At 32.8% G+C, this 24,679-nt stretch overlaps 1 protein-coding gene across 3 annotated transcripts; it reads left to right on the top strand.

Annotated features, from left to right (window-relative positions):
- Positions 1–2,571: 2,571 nt before the first annotated feature.
- LOC108326206 (tripeptidyl-peptidase 2) lies at positions 2,572–23,030 on the top strand. 3 transcript variants are annotated; one of them, XM_017559559.2, is made up of 34 exons: positions 2,615–3,155; positions 3,654–3,732; positions 3,819–3,892; positions 4,345–4,454; positions 4,563–4,643; positions 5,194–5,280; positions 7,812–7,954; positions 9,215–9,365; positions 9,444–9,566; positions 9,719–9,802; positions 9,902–10,089; positions 10,208–10,382; positions 10,477–10,598; positions 10,695–10,774; positions 11,743–11,801; positions 12,294–12,448; positions 15,125–15,303; positions 15,439–15,551; positions 15,622–15,792; positions 16,908–17,036; positions 17,144–17,244; positions 17,326–17,443; positions 18,102–18,181; positions 18,639–18,711; positions 19,264–19,349; positions 19,436–19,487; positions 19,568–19,702; positions 19,878–19,949; positions 20,683–20,775; positions 20,911–21,006; positions 21,166–21,264; positions 21,615–21,707; positions 22,186–22,341; positions 22,605–23,030. In XM_017559559.2, the coding sequence occupies exons 1-34, from the start codon at positions 2,801–2,803 to the stop codon at positions 22,761–22,763; spliced, it is 4,071 nt and encodes a 1,356-aa protein (XP_017415048.1). In that variant the 5' UTR covers positions 2,615–2,800; the 3' UTR covers positions 22,764–23,030. The 3 variants fall into 3 exon arrangements, with proteins under 3 accessions (XP_017415049.1, XP_017415048.1, XP_017415047.1); XM_017559558.2 differs by having other exon boundaries at positions 2,618–3,155; positions 22,183–22,341; positions 22,605–22,941; XM_017559560.2 differs by lacking the exons at positions 21,166–21,264; positions 21,615–21,707; positions 22,186–22,341; positions 22,605–23,030 and having other exon boundaries at positions 2,572–3,155; positions 20,871–21,004.
- The last annotated feature ends 1,649 nt before the right edge of the window (positions 23,031–24,679 follow it).

Here is a 24,679-nt window from a genome sequence, read left to right as displayed (position 1 = left end):
AGATAAAATAAATATATTGTATTCGTGCATCATAACTTTGAAGAGGTGTTGGAAAAAAAAATTAGAAAAATGTACTTTATTTGTAAAACTCATTGGTTAGATATTTTGCCATCTATTTTAGGAGTATTAAAATATGTTAAGATGTTGAAAGAGATAAAGAATAATATCATAATCTTATACAAAAATAAATAAATTTTAAAGATGTTTTTTAGAGAAATAAAGATTTTAATAAAATGAAACTTATTTTAATATAACTCTATAACTTAATTTTTTAATAATAAAATATTTGAGTATCATTTAAAAAATTTCTTTATATTCTTAAATATTTTCTAAATTTCAACTTAAGTTGTATGTCTGAATTTCCATTATGAGTTCAAGAATCCTTTGGTTGGAATGTTATATTTGTTTAATTTTAGAAGATTCAAGAACATGAATGCTTTATTGTGTACATGTTTGAAAAAACATTATTTTGTTGGAAAATTTGTGAAAGCTATAATTGGTATTTAATGAATGTGAGAAATCACATTTTAAATGCTCAGAGTAAAGACACTAACCAATCCACCTTAAAGCAACTGAGTAATGTTCACCTTAATACTATGTAATTTTAAAAGAGACTGATGTGAAAAAAAAATAAAATTAAAACACAATCTTGTTTGGAGTTGAAAAGCTCATTTCCCCTTTTTTAAAAGCAGTTTATTTTGCATAATTTTTTTTAAAAATATCATTTTTATAAATTATATTTAAAAAAAATATTTTAAAACCAATTTATTTTTTATAATTTTTAAAATATATTTTAATTATATTTTGAATAAAACAATAATAAGCAAGATGAGTCATAGAAATAAAAAATTTAAAAAAATTCAATTATATGGTTCATAATTTGTTTAATTTAAAATTTAGTAATAAATAGCCTTTATAGTTTAAATTATTTAGTTACTATAATTAATGTACTTTAAATGATCTAGTTAAATATACTCTTAATTCTGTTAAACGAGGAAAATGATAGTGTAAAATTAATGCTAAGATAATCTGTAACCGCCCTAGGAATGGATATAAATATAACACTCCACCCAAAGTTATTTCTCCATTCTCACAACACAAGTGATTATTTCTGTCCACATATTCTTCTACGAAGCACTGACTTTCTTGTCAAGAAAAATGGGCAATGGTTTCATTCAGTTAACTTTGTAATAACAGTATTTTTTATATTAGAATTTTAGAAAGTCTTAGTTTTTTGCGGATGTTTTCAAAGACACGTTCATTCTTTGATTGACTGTAGGCTTCTCTGATCATGCTTACCTCAATGTGCAAGTTAAATTTTTATTCTTTCTGGTGCCCTATAAGTTCTAAAGACAAGAAAGATTGTAGAAAGATCGAAGAAGGAGCAGGGGAGTGAAGAAAGAAAATCAAGAAGCAGTCAGGGTTTGTTAAAGTGGTTAATGCACTGTGGCGTTCTTGATTTAATGTGTGTTTTGACAGTTTTGGAAAGGTTAAAGCTTTCTACACAGTGCTTGTGGCTCTGTGTTCTTGACCTTGTCAGAAAGATGCTGAATTACATATATTGATGCTGATATCGAGTTATGTTTTTGTATTTGTAGTTAATTGCATTCTTTATAAGACTTTTCTGGTATCTGAACTCTAAGAAGTAAGAGATCTGTTTGAATATTTTCTTTCAGTCAAGGACTGTCTTTAATTGGAAAATTATTCATACCCAGCAAAAGATGACACAAATTTTTACAGTAAGAAAGAAAGGCAGATAGAGAGAAAAGAGGAGAAAGATAAATAAATTAATGACATGTTTGTCATACAAAGAAGACTATAATATTGTCGTTGGAATAACTCTGAGCAAGAACTGGGTGAAAAGAAATCAGGTAAAGGTTTTCTACACCCTAACTCTAACTAGTCTCCTTGAAAAATGTGGCGAAAAGCCTACTCATCATGATCCATTTGATTCAACCAATACGACTTATTGGAACTATAAGTAAATGTAAACCTAATTTAACACGTAAAGCACTAAAGAAGTGACTAGATAACAGAAGTCTTACCATTAACAGCAGTAGTAATAATTCAAAGAAAATTATGGAATGATAATATCATGTTCGATAACACTTGATAAAGAAACAGAAGTATAGGTAGAAAGATAAAATGAAGTATGATGAGTGTTAAAACTTAGGACAGTGTTTATCATATTTTGATATCATATATGAATACTTAAAACTTGAATATCATTTTCAAAAGAATTTAATATTATTCTCAAATTAAAATTGAAATTTTGCTACAATAATTATGATGATATCCAATGTAAATGTTGTGAAATTATAAATTTAATTGAAAATAATAGAAAAGTTATTGAAATCTTGTCCTAATTATACCATGTAGCCAAGTTATGCAAGGAGTTGATTGTTACTGTGACAAAGGTTTGGAATGTTATGCTTTTTTCACTGGTGGATTTGTCAAACAGAAGAGTCATGCAATGCCCCATGTAGCTGCTGCTGCGGTTTCATTGAGGATTTTTGCATCGAGTTGCACACTTAGTATGGATATAAAATGTGCTTGGCTCAACAAAAACATAGTACTCAGCGAAGGGAGTTAAGGTATTTCTTATGCCATTTGTGAATTGTAAAACAGTAGTTATAAACATTAATCAAGAGACAAAGCTGTGTAATTTTCCAAAAACATATAAAATGGTACCAATCAAACACATCTACCAATCCTATCTAAGATGAGTCCGTAAATACCACAGCCCCAACGTCATCACCATTCAATTCATTCACTGCCACCCTTTCTCCACTATCACGTTATGCATAACCAACGCACACTCTTACTCAGACTCCCCTCGTTGCCCTCTCACTCTCTCACCACCACTCATCACCCCACAACAAACACAAAGGTAAGCAGAACGATAAGGAAACGCAATCGCAGTTCCTCCTTCAGAAGAAGCAATTGGGTTGTCCCCAATGCATTGACAATGCATTGTACTTCTCGCTCTGGCAGCGATGATAACAACAACCACAACGGTGCCACTTTCCGCAACGCCAAGCTGAACGAGTCAACCTTCCTGGCTTCTCTCATGCCCAAGACGGAGATTGGCGCTGATCGTTTCCTTAATGCTCACCCACATTACGACGGGCGCGGTGCTCTCATTGCTATCTTCGGTGGGTACCCATTTTTCAAAAAGGTCCTCCTTTTTTGTTCATGTTGTGGGTTTTGGACATGAGTTGATGTTGGTGTTCTGATTTGAGTACTGGGTGTCTGTGTATTTGGTTGAAGAACGTTTTAGAACTTTGAGGGGACAGTTTTGTTGGGAGACAGAAATACGAGTTTTAGGCATTATTTTCAGGCTGAATTGAGAGGAGTCACAATGCGTCTGTTTGATGACTAAATTATTTATAAAATTTGGTGTGGTATATCGGGTCCGGAGGGGAAGTATTGCAGTTCTTTAGGGTCTTCAATAGAATCGACCTTGCATGATTATAATTTTTCATAGATGCAATTTTCACCACGTAGTACTGTCACTGGCATAGTGCTGATCTAATTTTTTTCTTTTATAAAATTTGATCGACTAATATCTATTATGTTTGTATTTTGATGATCAAATGATGTACTTGTTTATATGATAAATTAGTTTAATCATAATAACTGCTTGTTTGCAGATTCTGGTGTAGACCCGGCTGCAGCTGGATTACAGGTGACCTCAGATGGGAAACCAAAAATCGTCGATATTCTTGATTGGTAGGAATTAGCTAATAGATGTTGAAGTTTTATCTGCTTTGTATTACTTTACCATTAAGCAATGATATACTTATTTCCCCCTCCAGCACTGGGAGCGGAGACGTTGATACCTCAAAGGTGGTCAAGGCTGATGCGGATGGTTGTATTTTGGGGGCTTCTGGTTAGTGCTAGCTAAGGAAAAATATGGGAAAATTCTTCAATATATTGTTCTATTTCAACTGTCTAGTGCCTTCATTTTTACATGAATCGCTTGTGATAGCTGCTTATCAGTTTTAAATTCTATTGAATTTGAAGTGACAATCGTGGGTTTTTCACACTTCTCATTTTTAATGACTAATATAAAATTGAAGTAGTTGATTGAAGTCAAATCATAAATACATGTGCACAGTGAGCGACTACTTGATTTCTAATACTTAAATGAAGTGGCGAAGTTACGAGTTTAATCCTACTTCAACTATTCTATTTTATTTTTTAACTTTGTTTTGTGCTCCGTTACTAAGAAAGTATCTATAATATTTAATCATTCTTTTCTGTTTCTTTCTTCCTGGTCAACGAATATGAACCACATTAAGTTCTTGTCTGTGTTTAAACCTTCATGCAAAATCTGTACAGGGGCATCTTTGGTCATCAATACTGCCTGGAAAAATCCCTCTGGTGACTGGCATGTGGGTTATAAATTGGTTTATGAGCTTTTTACAGAAAATTTGACTTCTCGTTTGAAGGTAGCATTGGACATTTTCAGAATATTATTATAGTTGCAATTTGTACTTAATACCTATGTCTAATTGATTTGATTTTCCCATTTCTTCTCCTAATTTAATAATTGGCAGAAAGAAAGAAAGAAAAAATGGGATGAGAAAAACCAGGAGGAAATTGCAAAGGCTATAAAGCAGCTTACTGATTTTGATCAGGTTTTTGTAAAATTTGCTTCATTCGTCTTATATATGCCATTATTTTTGTTCTACATATGATCTACTCATAACAGTTGAACATTTTATTTAGTAGGCACTAGCCTTAAATATTTCAAGAAGCAAGCTGTTGCAAGCGCTGAGTTAATTTTTTAACGTGCATTTATTTTTTTCTTGTTTCTCTTTTATATGCATGCATATAACATGAATAAGGTTTCTGGAAAGACAAAAGGTACTCTCCTTCCTTTTAGTGACAGATGTACATTTTCTATTATATTTCAGTTTGTTACATTTTTTCTAGTTTCTTCTCTCTATGATTGATAGAGAAATTGCTTCATAGCCTTAAAAGGAGAAGTGAATAAAAGGTGGAAAGAAATTATTGCATTTATATTAGCATTGTAGGAAGCGTGATTATTTCTATGATTATCACTTTATATTTCTAATAACGTTGCGAATAGATAAAAGCATTCTCTTGTTATAATATTCCTCTTTGCATTCCATTATATATTTCTATTCCATGTAACTCAAAATCTGATGTATCTTTTTTTTCTAGGAAAACGTGAAGGTGGAGGAAGCTAATCTTAAAAGGGTTCGTGAAGACATTCAGAATAAACTTGATCTTCTGAGGAAGCAGTCTGAGGTCGGCTGAACTTGTTATTAACTTCTGTTGTTCTGTATATTGCTGCCTTTTAGACTCCTTGAAAGCAGTATTTTATTCCAATATCCATTTAATTATATGACATTCTGAATTTCTGTATTGCTGAACATACTTTTGATGTGGGAAATATGGTGTCATTTTCGTGGTGAATGATGTATTATTGTACCCTGAACTTTTGATTGGATGCAGTTGTTTTGTTTCCTTTACTTTGGGCATTGGTCTATATCTTCTTCATGAGGGCATCTATAATGGTTATGGAAAGGAATTGAGGAGTTGTGAAGAAGTTTATATGAGATTCTGTGTTATGCTGTGAACAGTGATATCTTTTTATAGTGAGATTATAACCAAGTAAATTATAAAGTAATACATTATTAACATGGACTCTAAATTTAACAGAACTAATGTTTTCTTTTTTTTCTCTTCGATTTGATGATTTTGGGTTGTTTAAGAGAAATATCATCTGCTCCTGCTATTTCTACATTTGATACTATTGTCACAATGATTTTGAAGTCTGTGTTGTCACACTGTCGGGTTTTGCAATGCTAGTCACGTAGTTGGGATGCAAATATCTGGGGGTTTTATTGTTAAATACTGCTTTAACAAAAAGAAAATGGGGTTTTTATAGTGGAATACTCTTTCCTTCATAGAATGAACTTGAATAACTCAATTCCAAAAACAACATAAATCAATACGAACACATAAAGGAACTAGAAACAACTAGAAATTGTAATAAGAACACATGACTGAATGTATTAGAAGAGATGGCGTGATAGGAATAAGAACTGGAGCTAGAACATGAATATAAGGTCAAAATAAAAAATATAAAGGTGGAGAAGACTTAGATGGTGGAAATAAGGTCTCTCCACTTGCAAATATGCCACATCTTTATCTCCAACATAAGTATTTGAGAAAGAATCACCACTTCTCCTAGGAAATCAAGGATAAGATTCAAAGAAGATCACTTTCACAAGTGCTTTAAACTGTCTAAAATTTTCATATATGTCAAAAGTGATTTATAATGAGAAGGAATGACTATATATAGCCATTCAAGTTTTCTTTGGTTGAACCATGTTGCAAAAAAAAAAGGAGGTAAATTCAAAAATCGAAAATAAATTTCCTAGTTCTAGATCAATGACCAAGATTTACCACATGCTTTCCATGTTTATGTCACACCTTCCATGCTTATGTCACACATGTCATGCTTTTCCTACTTGGTCAAACTTGAAGCTCTTCATTTGGGCTTCATTGAATTTCCAATAAATCCCAATTATTACCTAAATTACAATTACTACTTGTACCTAAAATTACTGAGAAATTAAAGGAAATAAATCCTACAATTTAGAAGTCCAAGAAATAGAAATTAAAGAACTATTTTTTTGAGCAAACATATTTTTACTTTATGTATTGCTCTTTTTCATTCACGCACTTGTCAATACTGCTTCCAATAAACCGAGGATGGAAATTGCTATGATGGTTGTGATAGTACTAATGGTCTTGCCTGTGATATTTGTAGTGTGAATTGGTGATTTTGTATAAACATTAGTGATTATGCCAGGGGGTAAGGTTGTTATGTGGTTACTTAGTAAGGACTATGGTTCATTTAGGTTTCGATATTGTATGCCAAATGTTGACCTCACCCACATATTTGTATTTACTGCAGTAGGTGAGCAAAGATACCCCTAATAAATGCAATTCTTAATCAAATTAGAAAGATATTAACATATGCTAAAACAAATATTCACATGAGCTGCATGTGCTATATTTAAAAGGCTCTTTCAAGTTTACATCCTCGGGGAACCATGAACCACTGTATCCTTTGTAAGAACCATAAATTTATGATGGTTTATAGGGTTGAAGGTTTCTAACACATGGTTTGTAAAGTGAGGACTGTCCAAGCCATATAAGAACTGGAGTACATTGTTCATACTTCTAGTTGTTTGTGAGACTAAAAGCGCTCCCCGAGTTGCAATTAAGGTAGCCCTCAAAGGTGTTGCATTAAAGATGGTTGGCGGAGATTGCAATTAAGGTGGTTTTCCAGCACACTCCCTTGTGTTTAGAGCTATGGGCCTAACACATGGCATCTTACATTTGGACTTTGGACTTGGCTTTACTCCACAAAATGGCTTGTAAGGTGAGGATTTCTCAAGCCTTATCAGGATTACATTGATCATATTTTAGTCAATGTGAGACTACTCTCCCACTCTCTCGAGGCTGCAACCATGGTGGATCAATGAGACCATAGTTAAGATGACTTTTCAATAGTAGCTCTACTGCTGTTAGTGATGCTCATAACTAGCTAGTAGCAATGATAATATTTTTATAAAGCATTTGTTCCTATGTTAGACAATGTTGAAAGAGCTGCATTCTTCACATATTTCTGCTTCTTCTCTATCTTTTGTAAAATAATTCTTCTATACTTGTGTTTTTTGTGCTTTTACTTACCTTCTGATCTCATTCATGTTTTAGTCAGTTTAGTTTTCTTACCAAAATGGCAATGCTGTTATGTGTTTTAGAGTTATGATGATAAAGGGCCTGCCATAGATGCTGTTGTCTGGTTTGATGGAGAGGTTTGGAGGGTTGCAATTGACACACAGAGTCTTGAGGAAGATCCAGACTGTGGGAAACTTGCTAATTTTGTACCCTTAACTAATTATAGGTACATTTGGTTGCTTATGTTATTTACCTAAAGTTTTAATCTCAGTTGATTGTTTTCGTGGAAATTGGTAGATACTCATTTTTGGCTGAATGAATTTATTGCTTAAGGCCCCATGCCCTATATAATTACACATTACAAGTTAATTAAATCTCGTTCTGTTTGTCACGAACTCATGATGTGACTCTTTGTTCCCCTGCCCCCTTTCTACTCTTTTTCTTTACATTGAAAATAAAGTGTGTTGTCCTTTGAATTATTTATGAATTTTGTTTTCTTGTCTTGTTGCTTTGGCTTCAAAACAACTTTTCAGGATTTAAAGGGTATATTTGTTGCATAATGATGTACATGTTTTAAAAGGAAAATGTAAGATGATTGTCATGTCATCCATTGATTTATAGTTTTTAAAGGACTAAAAGCATCTTCTGAAGCTCAATACATGTTGAGCACGACTTGCATGCTATACATGGAATTCTTATGTTATTTTCAAATCATATCTTGCTTTTAAGACAATTGAACCTTTTTTTTTTAATGTGAACATTACATAATATTTTGAACTGTTTTTAATGATATTCTGGCACATCAGCTCTGTTTATTTATTTATTTTTTAAATGGATTCTAAGGTGTCTTGCAAATTTATGTATCAGTGAAGAAAAATTTAACAAGAATAACAACCACGCCATGATATACTATACAACTACTTGAACAATGTGCTATTGGTTTCTATCAAAAATAATTTTTAACTTAGTTTTATTATTTTTTTGGTAACTTTTTCTAGAATGGTTTATTAATACTTTCTCCTAATGTTTTATGAGATCTTCCTTTAGTCTCATATATACTCTCAATTTTATTAATATTTCTGAGTTTTCTCACTGGAGCAGAGCTATTGGTCTTCTCACATTACTAAACCTATTCAATCCCGAATTTCTTATTTCCATCAATTGCCTCTTCAATAGGCGCTGTTCTAAAGCACCTCACACTTTCATCTCTACATCACAAATAATTCTGGGAAAATTTAAAGAAAGGAAATATTATTTTCCAGAAGTAAGTAACATGACAGTTAAAAAGGAAAAATGCAGTGGTTTCTCCCATCTTTAATGTTGTAGTTAATACTTGATAGATGTTTCTGAAGTAAGTAGTCAATTGTCACTGTACAAAGGAATGCAGTTTAGCTATTCGAGCAATCAACATTTTAGTTCTAATCAGCTTGGTGGGTATTAAAAGTTAAAATGATTTGAATAATAACTGTTACTGCCTACTTTTCAGGACTGAGAAGAAGTATGGTATCTTCAGCAAATTAGATGCTTGTACATATGTTGTGAATGTCTATAATGATGGAAATGTCTTAAGCATGGTAACAGATAGCTCCCCTCATGGCACCCATGTTGCTGGTATAGCTGCTGCATTCCACCCAGAGGTACGGATATAGTTTTATCCATATATTGCAATTCCTATGGAAAGTATTATACATTATGATATAAAGTATTGTTGGCAGGAACCTTTATTGAATGGAGTTGCACCTGGAGCACAATTAATATCTTGTAAAATTGGGGACTCTCGCTTAGGTTCAATGGAAACTGGAACTGGTCTGACTAGGGCTCTGATAGCTGCTGTTGAGGTGGTTCAATTATTTTTTTTCTTCATTGCATAACTAGCATTCAGATTTCAATAATTGAGTGTTTTATAAAACTAATTTTGTTTTATAATTTTTCAATGCTTGACATGGATTATTACGTTGTAGTGATGTGCCTTGTCTCATTTATGTTGTAGCATAAATGTGATCTTATCAATATGAGTTATGGTGAGCCTACTTCACTGCCAGACTATGGACGGTTCGTTGACCTTGTGAATGAAGTATCTTCTAAGACTTCCTTTTTAACTGGGCCAGTTATATCTTTCCTTTGTTATTTACTATTCTCTAAGCTATGGGTATCGTGTATCATTTATATCTAGGCAGTAAACAAGCATCGACTGATATTTGTGAGCAGTGCTGGTAATAGTGGGCCGGCATTGAGCACTGTTGGAGCACCTGGTGGTACATCTTCAAATATTATAGGTGTTGGAGCTTATGTTTCTCCTGCAATGGCAGCTGGTGCTCATTCTGTTGTTGCACCTCCTTCCGATGGGCTTGAATACACATGGTATATTTTATTCTATGTGAATTTAAAATTGGATTGCTTCTTATATCCTTTTAACTTTTACTTGGTTCTTCTGGATTTGCATGATTTTTCATTTCATGATTTATGGAAATATTTACAGGTCTAGCCGTGGACCAACAACTGATGGAGATCTTGGTGTCTCTGTAAGTGCTCCTGGTTGTGCAGTTGCACCTGTTCCTACATGGACTCTTCAAAGGCGTATGCTCATGAATGGGACATCAATGGCATCACCATCAGCCTGTGGTGGAATTGCATTGCTCATAAGTGCAATGAAGGTTCTTGGACATTATTCTTATTTAGACTGTATGTTTCAGTTGGTTTTATTATGCAGTTTTATCGGTAATCTGTGATGTGAATTTCCACATGCAGGCTGAGGGGATTCCTGTGAGTCCATATAGTGTGAGGAAGGCCCTTGAAAATACATCTCTTCCCATAGGTGGTTCACCTGAGGATAAGTTGTCCACTGGGCAAGGGCTTATGCAAGTTGACAAGTATGATATTTTTAGAAGTCTTTGCTTTCATGGAAGTTTTAGTAAATAGTATTTATTAAGATTTGTTTTTGACTTAAATCAAATAATCGATGACAGGTGTTATGAATATATAAAGCAGTCTCAAAATATTCCAAATGTTCGGTATCAAATAATGGTCAAGAATTCTGGAAAAACAAGTGAGTTTTACATTGTCGTGGACTTTCCATTATGCGTTTAGTCATGTACAACTATGATGGTTGCTAACATTCTGATATTTTTTATTGCTGTAACGTGTGTAAAATATGAAGCATGTGCAGTATTTGTAAGTTCTGAAACTTTTTTCGTTTCAATGGGGCACATGGGGAAAAATATTGGAAAGTATCTTACTGTGCTAAAAGGGCTGTTAATATAGTAGGAGATCATCTTCCTACACCTCTTACTATCGTCATCACACCCATAAAGTTTAAATTTGTTTGGGTGCAGTGGGGACATTGCTGTCCATATACTGGTGTGATTGGTGTCACTGCAAGCTTTATCTTAAGAATAATTTCTCATAATAAAAAGACCCAACTATTGTTTTAATTTATGGATATTTCATAAAACAATATAGATGTAAATATATTGATTATATGATGGCTCATATGTCTATTTCAGCTTTTGGGCATGTGTACATTATCCACTTGACTGTTTGGTTGATTAGTTTCTTTAATCCCCTACTTATTTGATGCATGATCAAAACTTTTTCTTAATCCATATATTACCTGCAGTTCTTTATAGATCACAGTAAGGTCTAGTTTGCTTCTATATTGCTAACAAATTAAAATTCATATTATAACTCAGGGGCAGAACTCATGTCAATCTAACTTATAATTCAGAGGAATAGAATAATAGGCCAAAAAGAAACTGGTGTAACCAAGCACCCTCAATAAATGCTACATGGCTACATATTTCTAGCAGTGACTTGTAAATAGAACAGGACGTCTTTCACCTTTTTGCAAGTGCTGTATTAATCATGCTTTAGTAATCCAATAAAACTGATAAGTTACAGTGTCAGTAGTGCTTAATTACTGTTGGAGTGAGAAAAGTAAAGTGAAGATGATTTACTCGGAAGAGCATATACTTTAAATGTCCAAATTATATCCCTTTATATGATTGCTGATGGCAGATGCTTGGTCACGGGGCATCTACTTGAGGGAGGCTAATGATTGCAGACAACCTATGGAGGTAAGATCATTCTTACATTTAGTGTGCATTGATAATTGTAGCATGTTTCAAGTCTTATAAAATGGAATAAAGATAGGATTGTGATAAAACAAATAATGAATGACTGATAGTTGGATGTACCTAATTTTTATGCTGCTGAAGAACTATAAGAATTTGTTGATTTGACAAACACTATTTACCTTGCTTTATATAGAGTACAATAAAAGTAAAAAAGTAGTGTTTGCTGATATTTTGTTAAGAAATTGTTGGAGGAGTGTTACAAAAGTGATGAGTCTTGAATTTTTTTCTTATGCTGGTAATTGTGCTTTGATATTTCTGCTTACATATTTCATGTTTATCAAATCTATGTGTATCTGAATCTCCTCATCAAGTGGGGTAAGACTTTTTCTGTTGTTGCATTTGTTATCAATTAACGGAAAAGTGATTTATAATATAGTTGTTTTGTGCTTTGAAGGGGTAGTTTTTTCTATAATGTGTTGCACTTATTGACAGTGGACGGTGCAAGTTGATCCAAAATTTCATGAAGATGCCAAGAAGCTTGAGGAATTGGCTATGTTTGAGGAGTTCATTGAATTGCGCTCATCAGATCAGACAGTTGTGAAAGCCCCCGAGTATCTTCTTCTCACTCATAATGGCCGTACCTTCAAGTTAGTAAGCTATCTTTTATCATATCCTTTCATTATATCCTTTCATTCTGAGTGTACGTTTAGTTTTTTAATTAGGTCATAATGTTATATTTATCGAACATTTCTGATTTATGGATAGAAATACATTAATGTTTGACTGATAGATATCTGAGAATGAATAAACAATTGAATTTTTAAGACACATCCATTATTAGGCCATTTCTTTCGTCACCTCCATACTTTTCATGTGCACCCCACCATCTGGGTGATTAAAAGACCAAACTGCCCCCGTACTGCAGTCACCCTTTGCCACCACCACCTCTTTGTCGTCGCTGTTGTGCCCCCTTGCCATTGCTGCCCTTGCCTCACTGTACCCTGGTCTATGTGTGGTGTCATAGATGGACTTAAGGAAGAAAGTGTTTTGGATTACATAATCTGGAAGTCATTTTTCATAAAAGCTTCCGGATTGTGTAATGGAAGCTTTTCTTATGAAAAAATGACTTTCGGATTGTGCAATTTGGAGGTTTTTCTTCATGCGAAAGGTGACTTTTGGATTGCACAATTCAAAAGTAAAAAAAAAAAAAGCTTCTAGATTACATAATCCAAAAGTAAAAAATGACTTATGAATTGTGCAATTTGGAAGTTGTTTTTCATTCAGAAAATGAATTCTGAATTGTGCAATCTAGAATTTGGATTGCACAATTGGAAAATAAAAAATAACTTAGATTACACAATCCGGAAGTTTTTTCTTATGAAAAAAATGATTTCTGGATTATACAATCTATAAGTCATTTTTTTAAGGACAGAGTGGGGATTTTTGTGCTGTGGAAGGACATTATGGCAGTACAAAATGAAATCCCCGTATTTGTATCTTCCCAGATAGCAAGGCTCAATGACCTAGTTATCAGGACCAATTAACACATGTGAACTAAGACTAATTAACTAACAACTGTAAACGAAATTTTAATTATGTATTTATAACTTAGTCATACTGTTTGTAGGAATTATCTTAGATCTCTAGAGTCAAATTAACCTAAGTTATGATAAAAAAGTAGAAAATTTGGGAATATAGTTGGATAATTTGGAATCAGTTACATATACATATTGTGTATGTGTAATATACACTCTTCTCTATGGAAGAGAGGAAGTAAACCAAAAGGAGAAGATAGGATAAAATACCAAATTTCCATTGTTTGTTTGAGAGGAGAAGTAAGGAGGGAATATTTTATGGGATCCACATGAAGAAACTCAACCCAAATGTGGACCTGAAAAGAAGAGGAAATGATCAGCAAAAATTAAATATTTTCTTATAACAAATTTTAAAATAATAAATAGTTTTATGTTAGCAAAAATAATGGGGTATTTTTAGCTGACATAAAAACATATTTCTCACAAGAAATTTCTCCACTTTCCTTATTTTGTATCCATCCAACCAAACACACCCCCGCACATCTTTTCTATTATAATCTCCACACTGGAGAGAGATATACCATTGGGTCAATCGAGGAGGAGGTTTCCTGTGGTTTACACAATCACCAATAACATCTGAGCCAACTATATAAGGGATCAACACCATTATTTACCCACCACCTTAAAGCAATGGGTTAATGGGTCTTTCATCTTTATATACTGCTCTACTTTCTCATTTCTATCGAATGTGGGACTTAGACTCACACTTGGATTCCCAACATTTGGATGGTCGAAATTTGTTTTTTACATTCTAATGCATATGTTTTAAGTAATTTAAAAGTGAATTCTTCCTTTGCTACCACATTTTTTAATAAACAAAGTTGTAGATAGGGTTAATATTCTTAATGTTTAGGGTTAAAGATGTTAAGTATATGGCATTGGCATTTTATTTTCCATAAAAGCATTGTTCATGAACATATCTCTTTGTCTGAAATATTTGTGTTTTGTTTATTACAAGCTATTGTAACTTTTGTTTTAAATGACTATTAGGGGTATGTTTAGTTGAGCTTTTTCGAAAGGGCTTTCAAAGGAGAAAAATATGAATCCGTAAGTTTAAATTAAATTAACATCAACTAATTTGTTAAAATTCTCTCATGTAGTTTCTCCAATGCTTTTTTTTTTTAACTTTGTATATGAGCTAATTTTAATTTATAGACAAGTCAGTTTCATTTTTTTCTTCATATATTTTTCTCTCCTAATAGTGCTTTTAAGGAAGCTCGTCCAAACAGGTTCTAGGTAACATGAACTTCCCGTGTACAGTAACAAAACTGGGTAGTTATGTGAGAAAAAAGTCTTCTACGGTTAATATACATAATCCCAACTTATTTTCCTTGAAATTGTTATACTGTAATCCCTAATCTTTTATATGCATTATTTTTAAGCTTTTATGCTAAAATATACTTTTCCTATTAAATAGTCTTCTTTCTTTTCTTCATTTATTTCAAGTAAGAGAAAGAAAACTGATAATGTGTTATGAGATTTGGAGGTTTCTGATTCTTATTTGTTAAGGATAAGCTTTTTCAGCTAGCTTCTAATTATCTTACAGCTGCAGCACTACTAACAGGTATTCTAGCAAAACCTAGGAACATTCTAAATTACAATGAAGTGAATGAACAACAACTTGTAACAGAAACATGAACATAAGCCGAGACATGTACTATATAGCAAAGTTGCTAATTTTTTTGGTTTTGTTTTCTTAGTGACAGATGAATTATACTCTTGTTTCAGCATAATTGTGGATCCTACCAATTTAAATGATGGTCTGCATTACTATGAGCTTTATGGTATTGACTACAAAGCACCATGGCGTGGTCCTATTTTCAGAATTCCAATTACTGTAACCAAGCCCATGGCTGTAACTGACAGAAATCCTCTAGTTTCATTTTCAAATATGTTATTCCTGCCAGGTGCCCTTTTAAAAATGTTTCCAGAAATCTCAGTGCATTTAAATAATTTTTCACAGTGCTTTTGCAATTTTTGTCTAGTTTACATTCTTTAGTCCTAAAACCAATTCTTCATGTCTTAATTTTCTGCTTCACTAGGCCATGTCGAGAGGAAGTATATAGAAGTGCCAAATGGTGCATCTTGGATTGAAGCAACTATGAATGCATCAAGTTTTGATACAGTTCGAAGATTTTTTGTGCACACAGTTCAGGTACAAGCTGCAGTTTGAAACTATTGTAGATTAAGTATGGAACTTCTTTTGACATGCTCTCTATGTGTAGATATGTCCATTGCGAAGACCTATTGCACGGAGGAATGTGATAACTTTTTCCTCTCCTGCTGCCAAAAGCTTTACCTTTAGCGTAGTAGGTGGTCAGACATTGGAACTAGTCATAGCTCAGTTTTGGTCAAGTGGCATTGGCAGTCATGAGACCACCAGGGTGGATCTTGAGGTAACAGGATTCATGTCTATATCTCATTCTTTTCGAATTGGTCAAACTAAGTTATGATTGTTTCCCATTCATTCGGTTGGTGGTCTTGAGAATTTATCTAAACTCCTTTGTTACGCCATCTTATTAATTTGATAACAGCTACCAAGAGCTTTTGGCTATGTGTGGCACTAATGTGGAGGAGATTTTATCTTTTTTTTTTCTGTTGTATAATAAGAAGAAATTTAATTCCACCATAAACAATAGAAGATGCTAAAAATAATGCTTCTAAAAACATTATTAGAAGAGAGCTCTTCAATCCCTTTGTGCATAATAACAAGGAGATTCTTGAAGTACCTGTGTGCTCAGAACACTGAAAGTTTGAAGAGATGCCAACAAAACAACCACCTTGCAAAGCATTCCTCTTCAATCAGGTAGTAACCAACTATTTGTAATCCACATTAATAACCCTGAAGAAATCTTTCATGGTAACAGATGGGATCAAGATGTCTGGGATTTGATTGGCATTGTCAACTGAAATTGAATCTCGATTGAAATCCAAGATTGTTAGTTATGTCCCTTAGATTAATAATTGAAGAAAATAACACGGCCCAGGACAGACAATAAATGCCTAAGTTAATTATAAATGTTTTCCTTTGTCCAAAGGGAGTTTTGATATGATGGTATGAAAAGAACCGATGACCTAATACATTAATTAATTTTCAAGCAGGGCATGATTTTCCATCATTTTGAACCCAATGATGTTTATGGTTTTCAAATTTTCCCCATTTTCTTTGGCTTGTGCAGTTTAAGTAGAATTTTATTAATTAGTGGAAAAATCAAGCATGTTTTTATACAGCATACAAATGAACTTTCTTTGTAATTCACATTTAAAGAAATTGTGTGTTGGAATTTAGATGGGCAAATATATGTGTTTATGTATGTATACAGTCATATCCTTCAAGTTCAGCACCTTTTGTAACTAGGCCTTGCATATTGTTGGATGCTTTGAAGAGAAAGGTGCCTTGTTTTCTTCTGTGACTGTAACTTTTCTCATAACTTCTGGTCAAAGAATTGAATGGGAAATTACATTGATTTTTCATTGAGATACAATGTTGTTTAGTTATATAAAATTCCAGGTTATGTTTCATGGTATAAAAGTCAATCAAGAGGAAATTGTACTTGATGGGAGTGAAGCACCAATCAGAATTGATGCTGAAGCGCTATTGGCAGCTGAGAAACTTGCACCAGTAGGAATTCTGAATAAGGTTATCTTGTAAAATTAAACTTCTTTTTGTGCTATTCCATTGTGCATCTGATGTGGGACAGTAATGAGCTTTAACTTATTGTCCTAATTTATGTTAAAAAATTGCAGATAAGGGTGCCCTATCGACCAATAGATGCTACAATTAGCTCACTTTCAAGTGATCGTGACAAACTCTCCTCTGGAAAGCAGATACTAGCATTGACGTTAACGTGTGTAGTTATAAATTTCTTTGTGTGCTTAATTTATCTTTGCAATGTTTAGCCGACCTGTTCTCATTATTCTGATTTCAGATACAAGATCAAATTGGAAGATGGAGCTGAAATAAAACCTCAAATACCGTTTCTAAATGATCGGATATATGATACTAAATTTGAATCTCAATTTTATATCATTTCCGATTCAAACAAGGTATATTCATTCTGATATTTAATTTCGTTTTTCTTTTGAAGATTGAAGTTTGAGGGATGGTGGAATGATTTATCATTTATGAAACTTTTCTGAAGCATGTGGATAGCAAGATTTGAAAAGAAGACTGAAATTGTATATTTTTTTCTTAAGATATACTAGTCTGGACCTAGTGATCACCGGGAATAATCTTGTTATCATAATTACTGGAAATAAAATTGGAAACAAAAATTGCTTTAAAATATCCTCTGTACACATGATACACAAATAACACTTTAGAACTTGCAATTTAATTTTAAACAATTGACTCATTTAAAGATGGGTCAAACTAATCCAAATCCAGGAAAAATAGTGGTTTGAACTAATGTTTATTCTTTTTACCTTTTAATTTTAGTCTAGAACATTTTAAAGATAAATTGGGTGGGAGCTGTAAACAAATTTGAAAATGGACTAAAAAACTTAGTTATTTTTTATCCGTTGTGTACAAAATTACATTATACTAGTTCTAAACTAGTATTTACCGGAAATGACCTTGCCATTATTAACAGGGAAATACAAATGACACATGTTGAATGTCCTATGCATATTTAGAATATGCTAAATATGTTCGAACAGAAACCTCCTCGTAATTTATTTTCATATTTATCAATTCTGATTGTAGAAAGTATATTCAATTGGAGATGCCTATCCGAACTCTACAAAACTTCCCAAGGGAGAATACAATTTACAACTGTATTTAAGGTACAACTCTTTCTTAGCCATGTACTGGGATAACCAATTATGTTTGTTTCTTATGGTGTTTGATCTTTAGTTGGCCATAAATAAACTTTGAATAGTCCAGTTGTGTTGTTTTCTAAGGACCTGAAGGTTTAGTTGTTAATGCTTACAAAAAAGAGATGGCGTATTTATTACAAGTGTAATAGCTTTAGGGTTTAAAAATTTGAGATACATCAAAAATGGTCCTTAGACTTGTTGCGAAATCGCCTTATCGAGGAAATCTCTATCCTGCTTTTGTTGTGTGGTCTCTTTGTGGGTTGTCTTAGTTACAGCCTCAAGGATAGTAGTTTAGTCTTACATTCACTAGAGACACTTAAAGAGAACTTCCGAAGTTTGGATTCACCTTATAATTTGGTTTTATGGGTTAGTTTACATTCTAAGTCCATATTTTAAGAATACTCAATATAATTTATTGTTTCAGGCATGACAATGTGCAGATTTTGGAAAAGATGAAGCAGCTGGTGTTATTCATCCAGCGGAATTTAGAAGAGAAGGTAGTACATGAAATTTTGAGCGACTTTGTGCATCCCATGTATCTTTTGCTTTAACAACAGTCTCATTTTCTTTACATGATTGTAAGTTTTTCCAATGGTTTTCCAAAAGCACCCCCTAAAAGCTGACCGAAAACAAGAAAAAGTATTTTCTCACCATAAGCTAATACAAACTTGCAGTAGAAGAATTACTATACAAATTCTATTCCGATGAGAGGTATCCATGAACCCCCCACTATAACTTTCGAGTATCACTCATTTCTTATAAAAATTCAAAGTATATTTATATTCTTCCTGCATGGTAAGATTGTTATTTCCTTGAACAAATCAACTTCCTCAAAACCTAAATTGTTCATTCAATTCTATAGATGAGTTTGCTATTTCCTTGAATAAATCAACCTCAACAAAACCTAAACATTTCATCAATTCTACTTTCTTCGCAACAACACATACACTCATACCCAGGAACCCCAAATTCACATCACCCGTTGTCCTCTTTGTTGAAGATCCCACATTTAGAATAAGAATAAGGCTGAACTCAACTAATCTTTCCAGGAGATCATTCGCTTATGCTTTTTCTCTGAACCTGATGGTCCAGTGATGGGAGATAGCTCCTTTAAGTCCTCAACGTTAGTTCCAGGGTATGTAACTGGTTTATAGTCCCTACCTTGCTCTTAAGGTTTAAATGTTAAATTGTGCTGTGGTACTGATGTTTGCTCATTGATAGTATAAAAGAAGGATTTTATCTTGGTCCTCCACCAAAAGACAAACTTCCGAAGGTATATTGTCCTCCTTGCTTTGTGTATCGCCGTTGGAGTATTGTTAAAATTTAGTAACTTTTGTTATATTATTTTGACAGAACTGTCTACAAGGATCTGTGTTGGTGGGATCAATATCATATGGTAAACTATCATTTGCTGGTCTACAGGATGGTAAAAGTCCAGAAAAGCATCCTGTGTCACATCGGGTTTCTTATATCATTCCCCCAAATAAGGTTATCATTTACCTATGCAGTTACCCACCTTAAGGTCTTCCTTTGTGCTCTGTAATTGTACATACCAACGCGTTCTGATTTGGACAAGCACGAAGCTTGCTGATGTATCAGTTGTTATAAGCGTATGCTATACATTAATGTCTAATCATATTTTCCTATTACCTTCTGCTGAAAGGTTGACGAAGACACGGGAAAAAGTTCTTCCTTATCTTCCAAAAAGACAGTTTCTGAACGCTTAGAACAAGAGGTATTCAAATATTTGGCAGAACAGCTTCCTTGTTTTATATCCCATCAGATATTTCACTTATACGAGTCTTAGCTTTTTTGGCCTGACTGAGAATGCGATCTTTTATATTTATTTTTGTTCAATAATGTTATATAAAAACATGGGTGAGCCTAAGCATTTGTATTGTTATAAAACAGTTAATGCCTTGTGAAACACAGAGCTCCTAGTATTTTCCTTCATTAAATTCTAGTAATTTTATAAAAATATATTTATAATTTAATTGAAGAGTGATAGACAAGCCTTGACTTTAGCTATATTAAGTAGAAGATGCGAACTTTTGTTTTTATCTGTAACAGTTTAAAAATATATGTAAACTAAATATAATAAGTTATTGTAAGAATATCTTGTGCGGGAAGGTCATAATTGTTTTTACTTTTCTATCTTTCCAAATCCAGAAAACATTCTTACAGTTCTGATTTATCACCAAGTAGATATGAAAGATTTCAGATCATATGTCTTTTGCCTTAATTGGTAAAACTCCAAGGGTAAGTTTGAGTCACATATTAAGTAAAAATAATAAAGCTGAGCAATATATGATGAAGAAAACTAAAACCCATATCTTAAGGTTTTGGGTGGAAGGTAGTGTTGTAGTCTCTTATATGGGTTGACTCATTGGTGTCAAATCTCCCTATTGAATTTCCCTTCATAAGACTCAGCAATGGTATTATTAAGTTGGCCTTGACTTGTCCTTCAGGTACGAGATGCAAAAATGAAAGTGTTTGGTGGTCTAAAACAAGGAAGCAATGAAGAGTGCCTTGAATGGAAGGAGTTGTCTGCCTCACTCAAAGTCAGTATACAATTCTTCCTCTCTCCCTTTATATATATATATATATATATATAGATATAGATATAGATATATATTGTTTTACTGTTATTTTCTAGGTTGAAATTAAATCATTGCAAAATTTATGTTTCCTTCAAGACTGAATATCCAAAGCACACACCGTTGCTTGCAAAGATTTTAGAAGGTTTAGTTTCCAGAAGTTATATCAAAGACAAAGTTCTTCATCATGAAGAGGTACATATTGTTCGAGTCAATGTTTTACTATTATTTCCCCCTTTCCCTCTCTCTCCGATTTTGATGAAATTTTGTGTTGATAAAAGTATTGTTCAATTTAGTAATGCGTGAACGATATGAAAAGGCTAGTTCTTTTACAATTTTGAGTACACTTTGCAGATAATTGATGCAGCAAATGAGGTTATTGACAGTGTTGATAAACAAGAGTTAGCAAAATTTTTAGCACTAAAACATGATCCAGGAGATGAGGAAGTAGAGGTGCTTATCCATGTTCCCTATCCTTTTAGTTATCCCTGCCACTGACATGGCATGCGAGTGTTATTTGTTCAGAGCATTTTTCAATATTACATGATTAGTTGTATTTTGGCACTTGGATTTTTATAATTATAGAAGTTGGCTGTGCGGTTGTTTGTCTGAAAATGATAGGAAATTGAAAACTAACATTTATACCCTGTAATGTATAAAATGTTAGAACAATCATTGTCAGCTAAAATTACTTCTTCGGAAGTTCCTTCCACTAGACAATGAATTTTGGCACTACATTAATATCACGATGGACTTTCACTTTTCGATTTGTTGGCACTCAATGATATTTAATCCCACTGTAGAAAACCAAGAAAGAGATGGACTTAGCCCGTGATCAGTTGGCAGAAGCACTTTACCAAAAGGGGCTTGCACTGGCAGAGATTGCGTCTTTAAAGGTTAGAGCTTTTATGTTCTTGAAAGCAATGAGCGTACACTATTAACAGTTACAGTATTCACATATGCAAAACGAGGAAATACCATGTAGATGACATTGAAAAAGGCCAAAAAACATAGATCAATTTCTTTATATCCTTACCATCACTGGTCTAATGAAGTAAGGACACGTGGATGTTGTTTTTAAAATCTCAAGCACATTTTAATGCAGGTTTTTTAATATTAGAAAGATCATCCACATATTATTTTTTTATTGGAGGACTTGATGAAAAGATGCAAGGAACTTGATCTAAGTTTTGTCCATTGACAAATATGTTCTGCCTGCTTCATTTTCCATGTTAGTTTATCTTGAAAACTTGTTTAACCTAGTAGCTGTTTAGGTCTGTTATAGTCTCTCATTGGCTAGGTATATAGCCAATAGTATCTCTTAATTATTGTTTATCAAATAAAAGTTGACTTACTTGTATATTGTCAAAGGAGGTAGATGAGCAATCAAAGGATGATGACGTTCATCCAGACTTGTTCAAAGAGAACTTCAATGAACTGAAGAAATTGGTTGATGTCAAGTGCAGAAAATATGGAATCCTGTTGGTCACAAACGAGAGGCGTAATCAAAGGCTTGGGACAGCATTAAAGGTATTTTCCTTTTCCTAAGATATTGTGTAAGTTTCTGCCATTTATCACCCTCTCTTTAAGTTCTAATGCCACAAAAGTCCTCTTGTTGGCACAAGTTGTCTCAACTTGTTTTTTTACGACTATTAATGGTCTGTTTGACGGGTTAGTTCGGACTAACTTGTTTTTTTACGAGCCATTAATGGTCTGATTAAAACGGGTCAGATTAGTCTGTTTTGTCACCCTTACAATAAACTTTACTAATCATGTATGTGAAACTTATTCAGGTAGTGAATGACATCATTGAAGATGATGCCGAGCCTGCTCCGAAGAAATTCTATGATCTAAAGCTCTCTTTGCTTGAGGAAATTGGATGGACTCATTTTTGTTCATATGAGAGGGAATGGATGCTTGTGCGTTTCCCCCCAAGCTTGCCCCTTTTCTAGGCTCTTCCCGTTTGAAGTTTTTAAAGGAAATATCCTTTTACTTAGTTATTTATTGCCATAGCAATCATTCATGCAACATAAGATTGACCATTTTACTCCAACCTACCTTTATCCCATCATTGTCCAGGTGTTTCTATGTCAAAATAAAAGAAAACAAAATATTACTATTTTTGTTTTATTCATCTTGTAATTCCATTCAAGTGCCTTACAATCCTTGGGTGTGGATCATCCCTTTTGACATTAGCAATGTTTATAGTTCTTTCTTGATACGTTTGTTTTGGTTGGATACCTCCGAATTCAAATATTACATTGAATAATCCTAGCCTAACTGCGTGGACATATATTTTAGTGTAAGCAACTATTGAGATCTTACTATTAAGCTCTTTATTGTTTGGAATATTTAATGTTGGATTTAGTGGTATCTATTGAGTGAAAAATGTTAAGGAAATAAAAGTAAAAAAATTTACTAAAACTGTGTTATTACTGAAAGTTATTAATGGCAAAAAGTTCACCCTTTCTTATTTTCTTGCTGCTTGGTCAAGAAAGTTTGGATTAAAATGACGAATTTTACATTTTCACAAGTGTAACACAAAAAGTGAACACAGATACTTGGGCACATGTATCTTTTATACCCTTGAGCTTATCAAAATGTCTACTCTACCCCTTTTTATTTCTATAATAGCAATAACCTTTGGTGATAGGATACTAGTAAAGAGTGTTAATAAAAAGGTGAAAGTTAGTTGTGTGGTAACTCTTAGAATATATTTTAAAAGGCATTAATAATGAAGATCTCTCTACATTAGTTTTCGTTTTTTTTTTTTTAAATTGGATCATTCAAGATACAAAGCCACGATTTAGTATTTTTTTTTAAATGAAAATCACATGCTAGACATTATTATGATTAAGATTTATTCTTAAGAATTCTATCATAAGCATCAAACATCAAAATTAAAGGTTGACCTTAATAAAAAAATCATATTTTCACAACTTGTGGGAATCGAATACCTCTCTATAAGGCCTTGTTCTTTTGAGTGGATTTGAGGAAGTGAATTTGAGAGAATTTGAAGATAAATTTTTTTGTCGTTTATTTGAGTGAATTTAGAGGTAAATGAGAGTGAATTTGGAAATAAATTTTTTTAATTTGTCACGTCAATACAATTCTATACTAATTCTCACAAATTTTATTTCCAAATTCACTCTCATTTGACTCCAAATTCACTCAAATAAACGACAAAAAAAATTTATTTTCAAATCCTCTCAAATCTTCTCAAATCCACTCCCTCAAATCCACTCAAAAGAACAAGGCCTAAAAGCCTACAAAAGAAAACCTAAAACTTAGTCATTGTTTGGTATGGGTTATTTACTATTTGTAAATATTTGTGATGATTGATTTGAGATAATTAGTAATCATTGTGTATATTTGTTTTATGTGATTTGTGATGATTTGTAGTGAAAGTTTAGAAAGAGGAAATAAAGTGTGAAATGAGAATAGAATAATTGATTCGTAGGAATGATTTGGTAAATTATCAATTTGCCCTTATATTTATTTATTTTTCTAAATAATTCTATTTGTTGGACTTTTCTTTTTTGTAATTATTATTGAAAATTAATGAATAATATTTTTAAATCATTTATATTTTAAAAAATATTTTATTTTCATTTTTTCAACCAATATTTTTTTTAACTAAAAATGTTTATATATGAAAATATGCATTTAGAAAAATGTTGACATTAGCTACTACAAAATATTTAACTGAATTTGTCACCACGAATTATATTGAAAGACATACATTGTCTTTTATATTTTGTTTTCTTTCTCTACTATCATCATATTTCTTAGTGGAAAAATGGAGACCCTTTCCAACTTAGAATTTTGTAAATATAAATATTTTCAATTTTTTTATCACATTAACATA

This window comes from Vigna angularis, chromosome 3 (assembly GCF_016808095.1).
Source record: "Vigna angularis cultivar LongXiaoDou No.4 chromosome 3, ASM1680809v1, whole genome shotgun sequence".
NCBI lineage: Eukaryota > Viridiplantae > Streptophyta > Magnoliopsida > Fabales > Fabaceae > Vigna > Vigna angularis.
The sequence above is the reverse complement of the archived record's forward strand: the minus strand, read 5'-3'. Positions and strand labels throughout refer to the sequence as shown.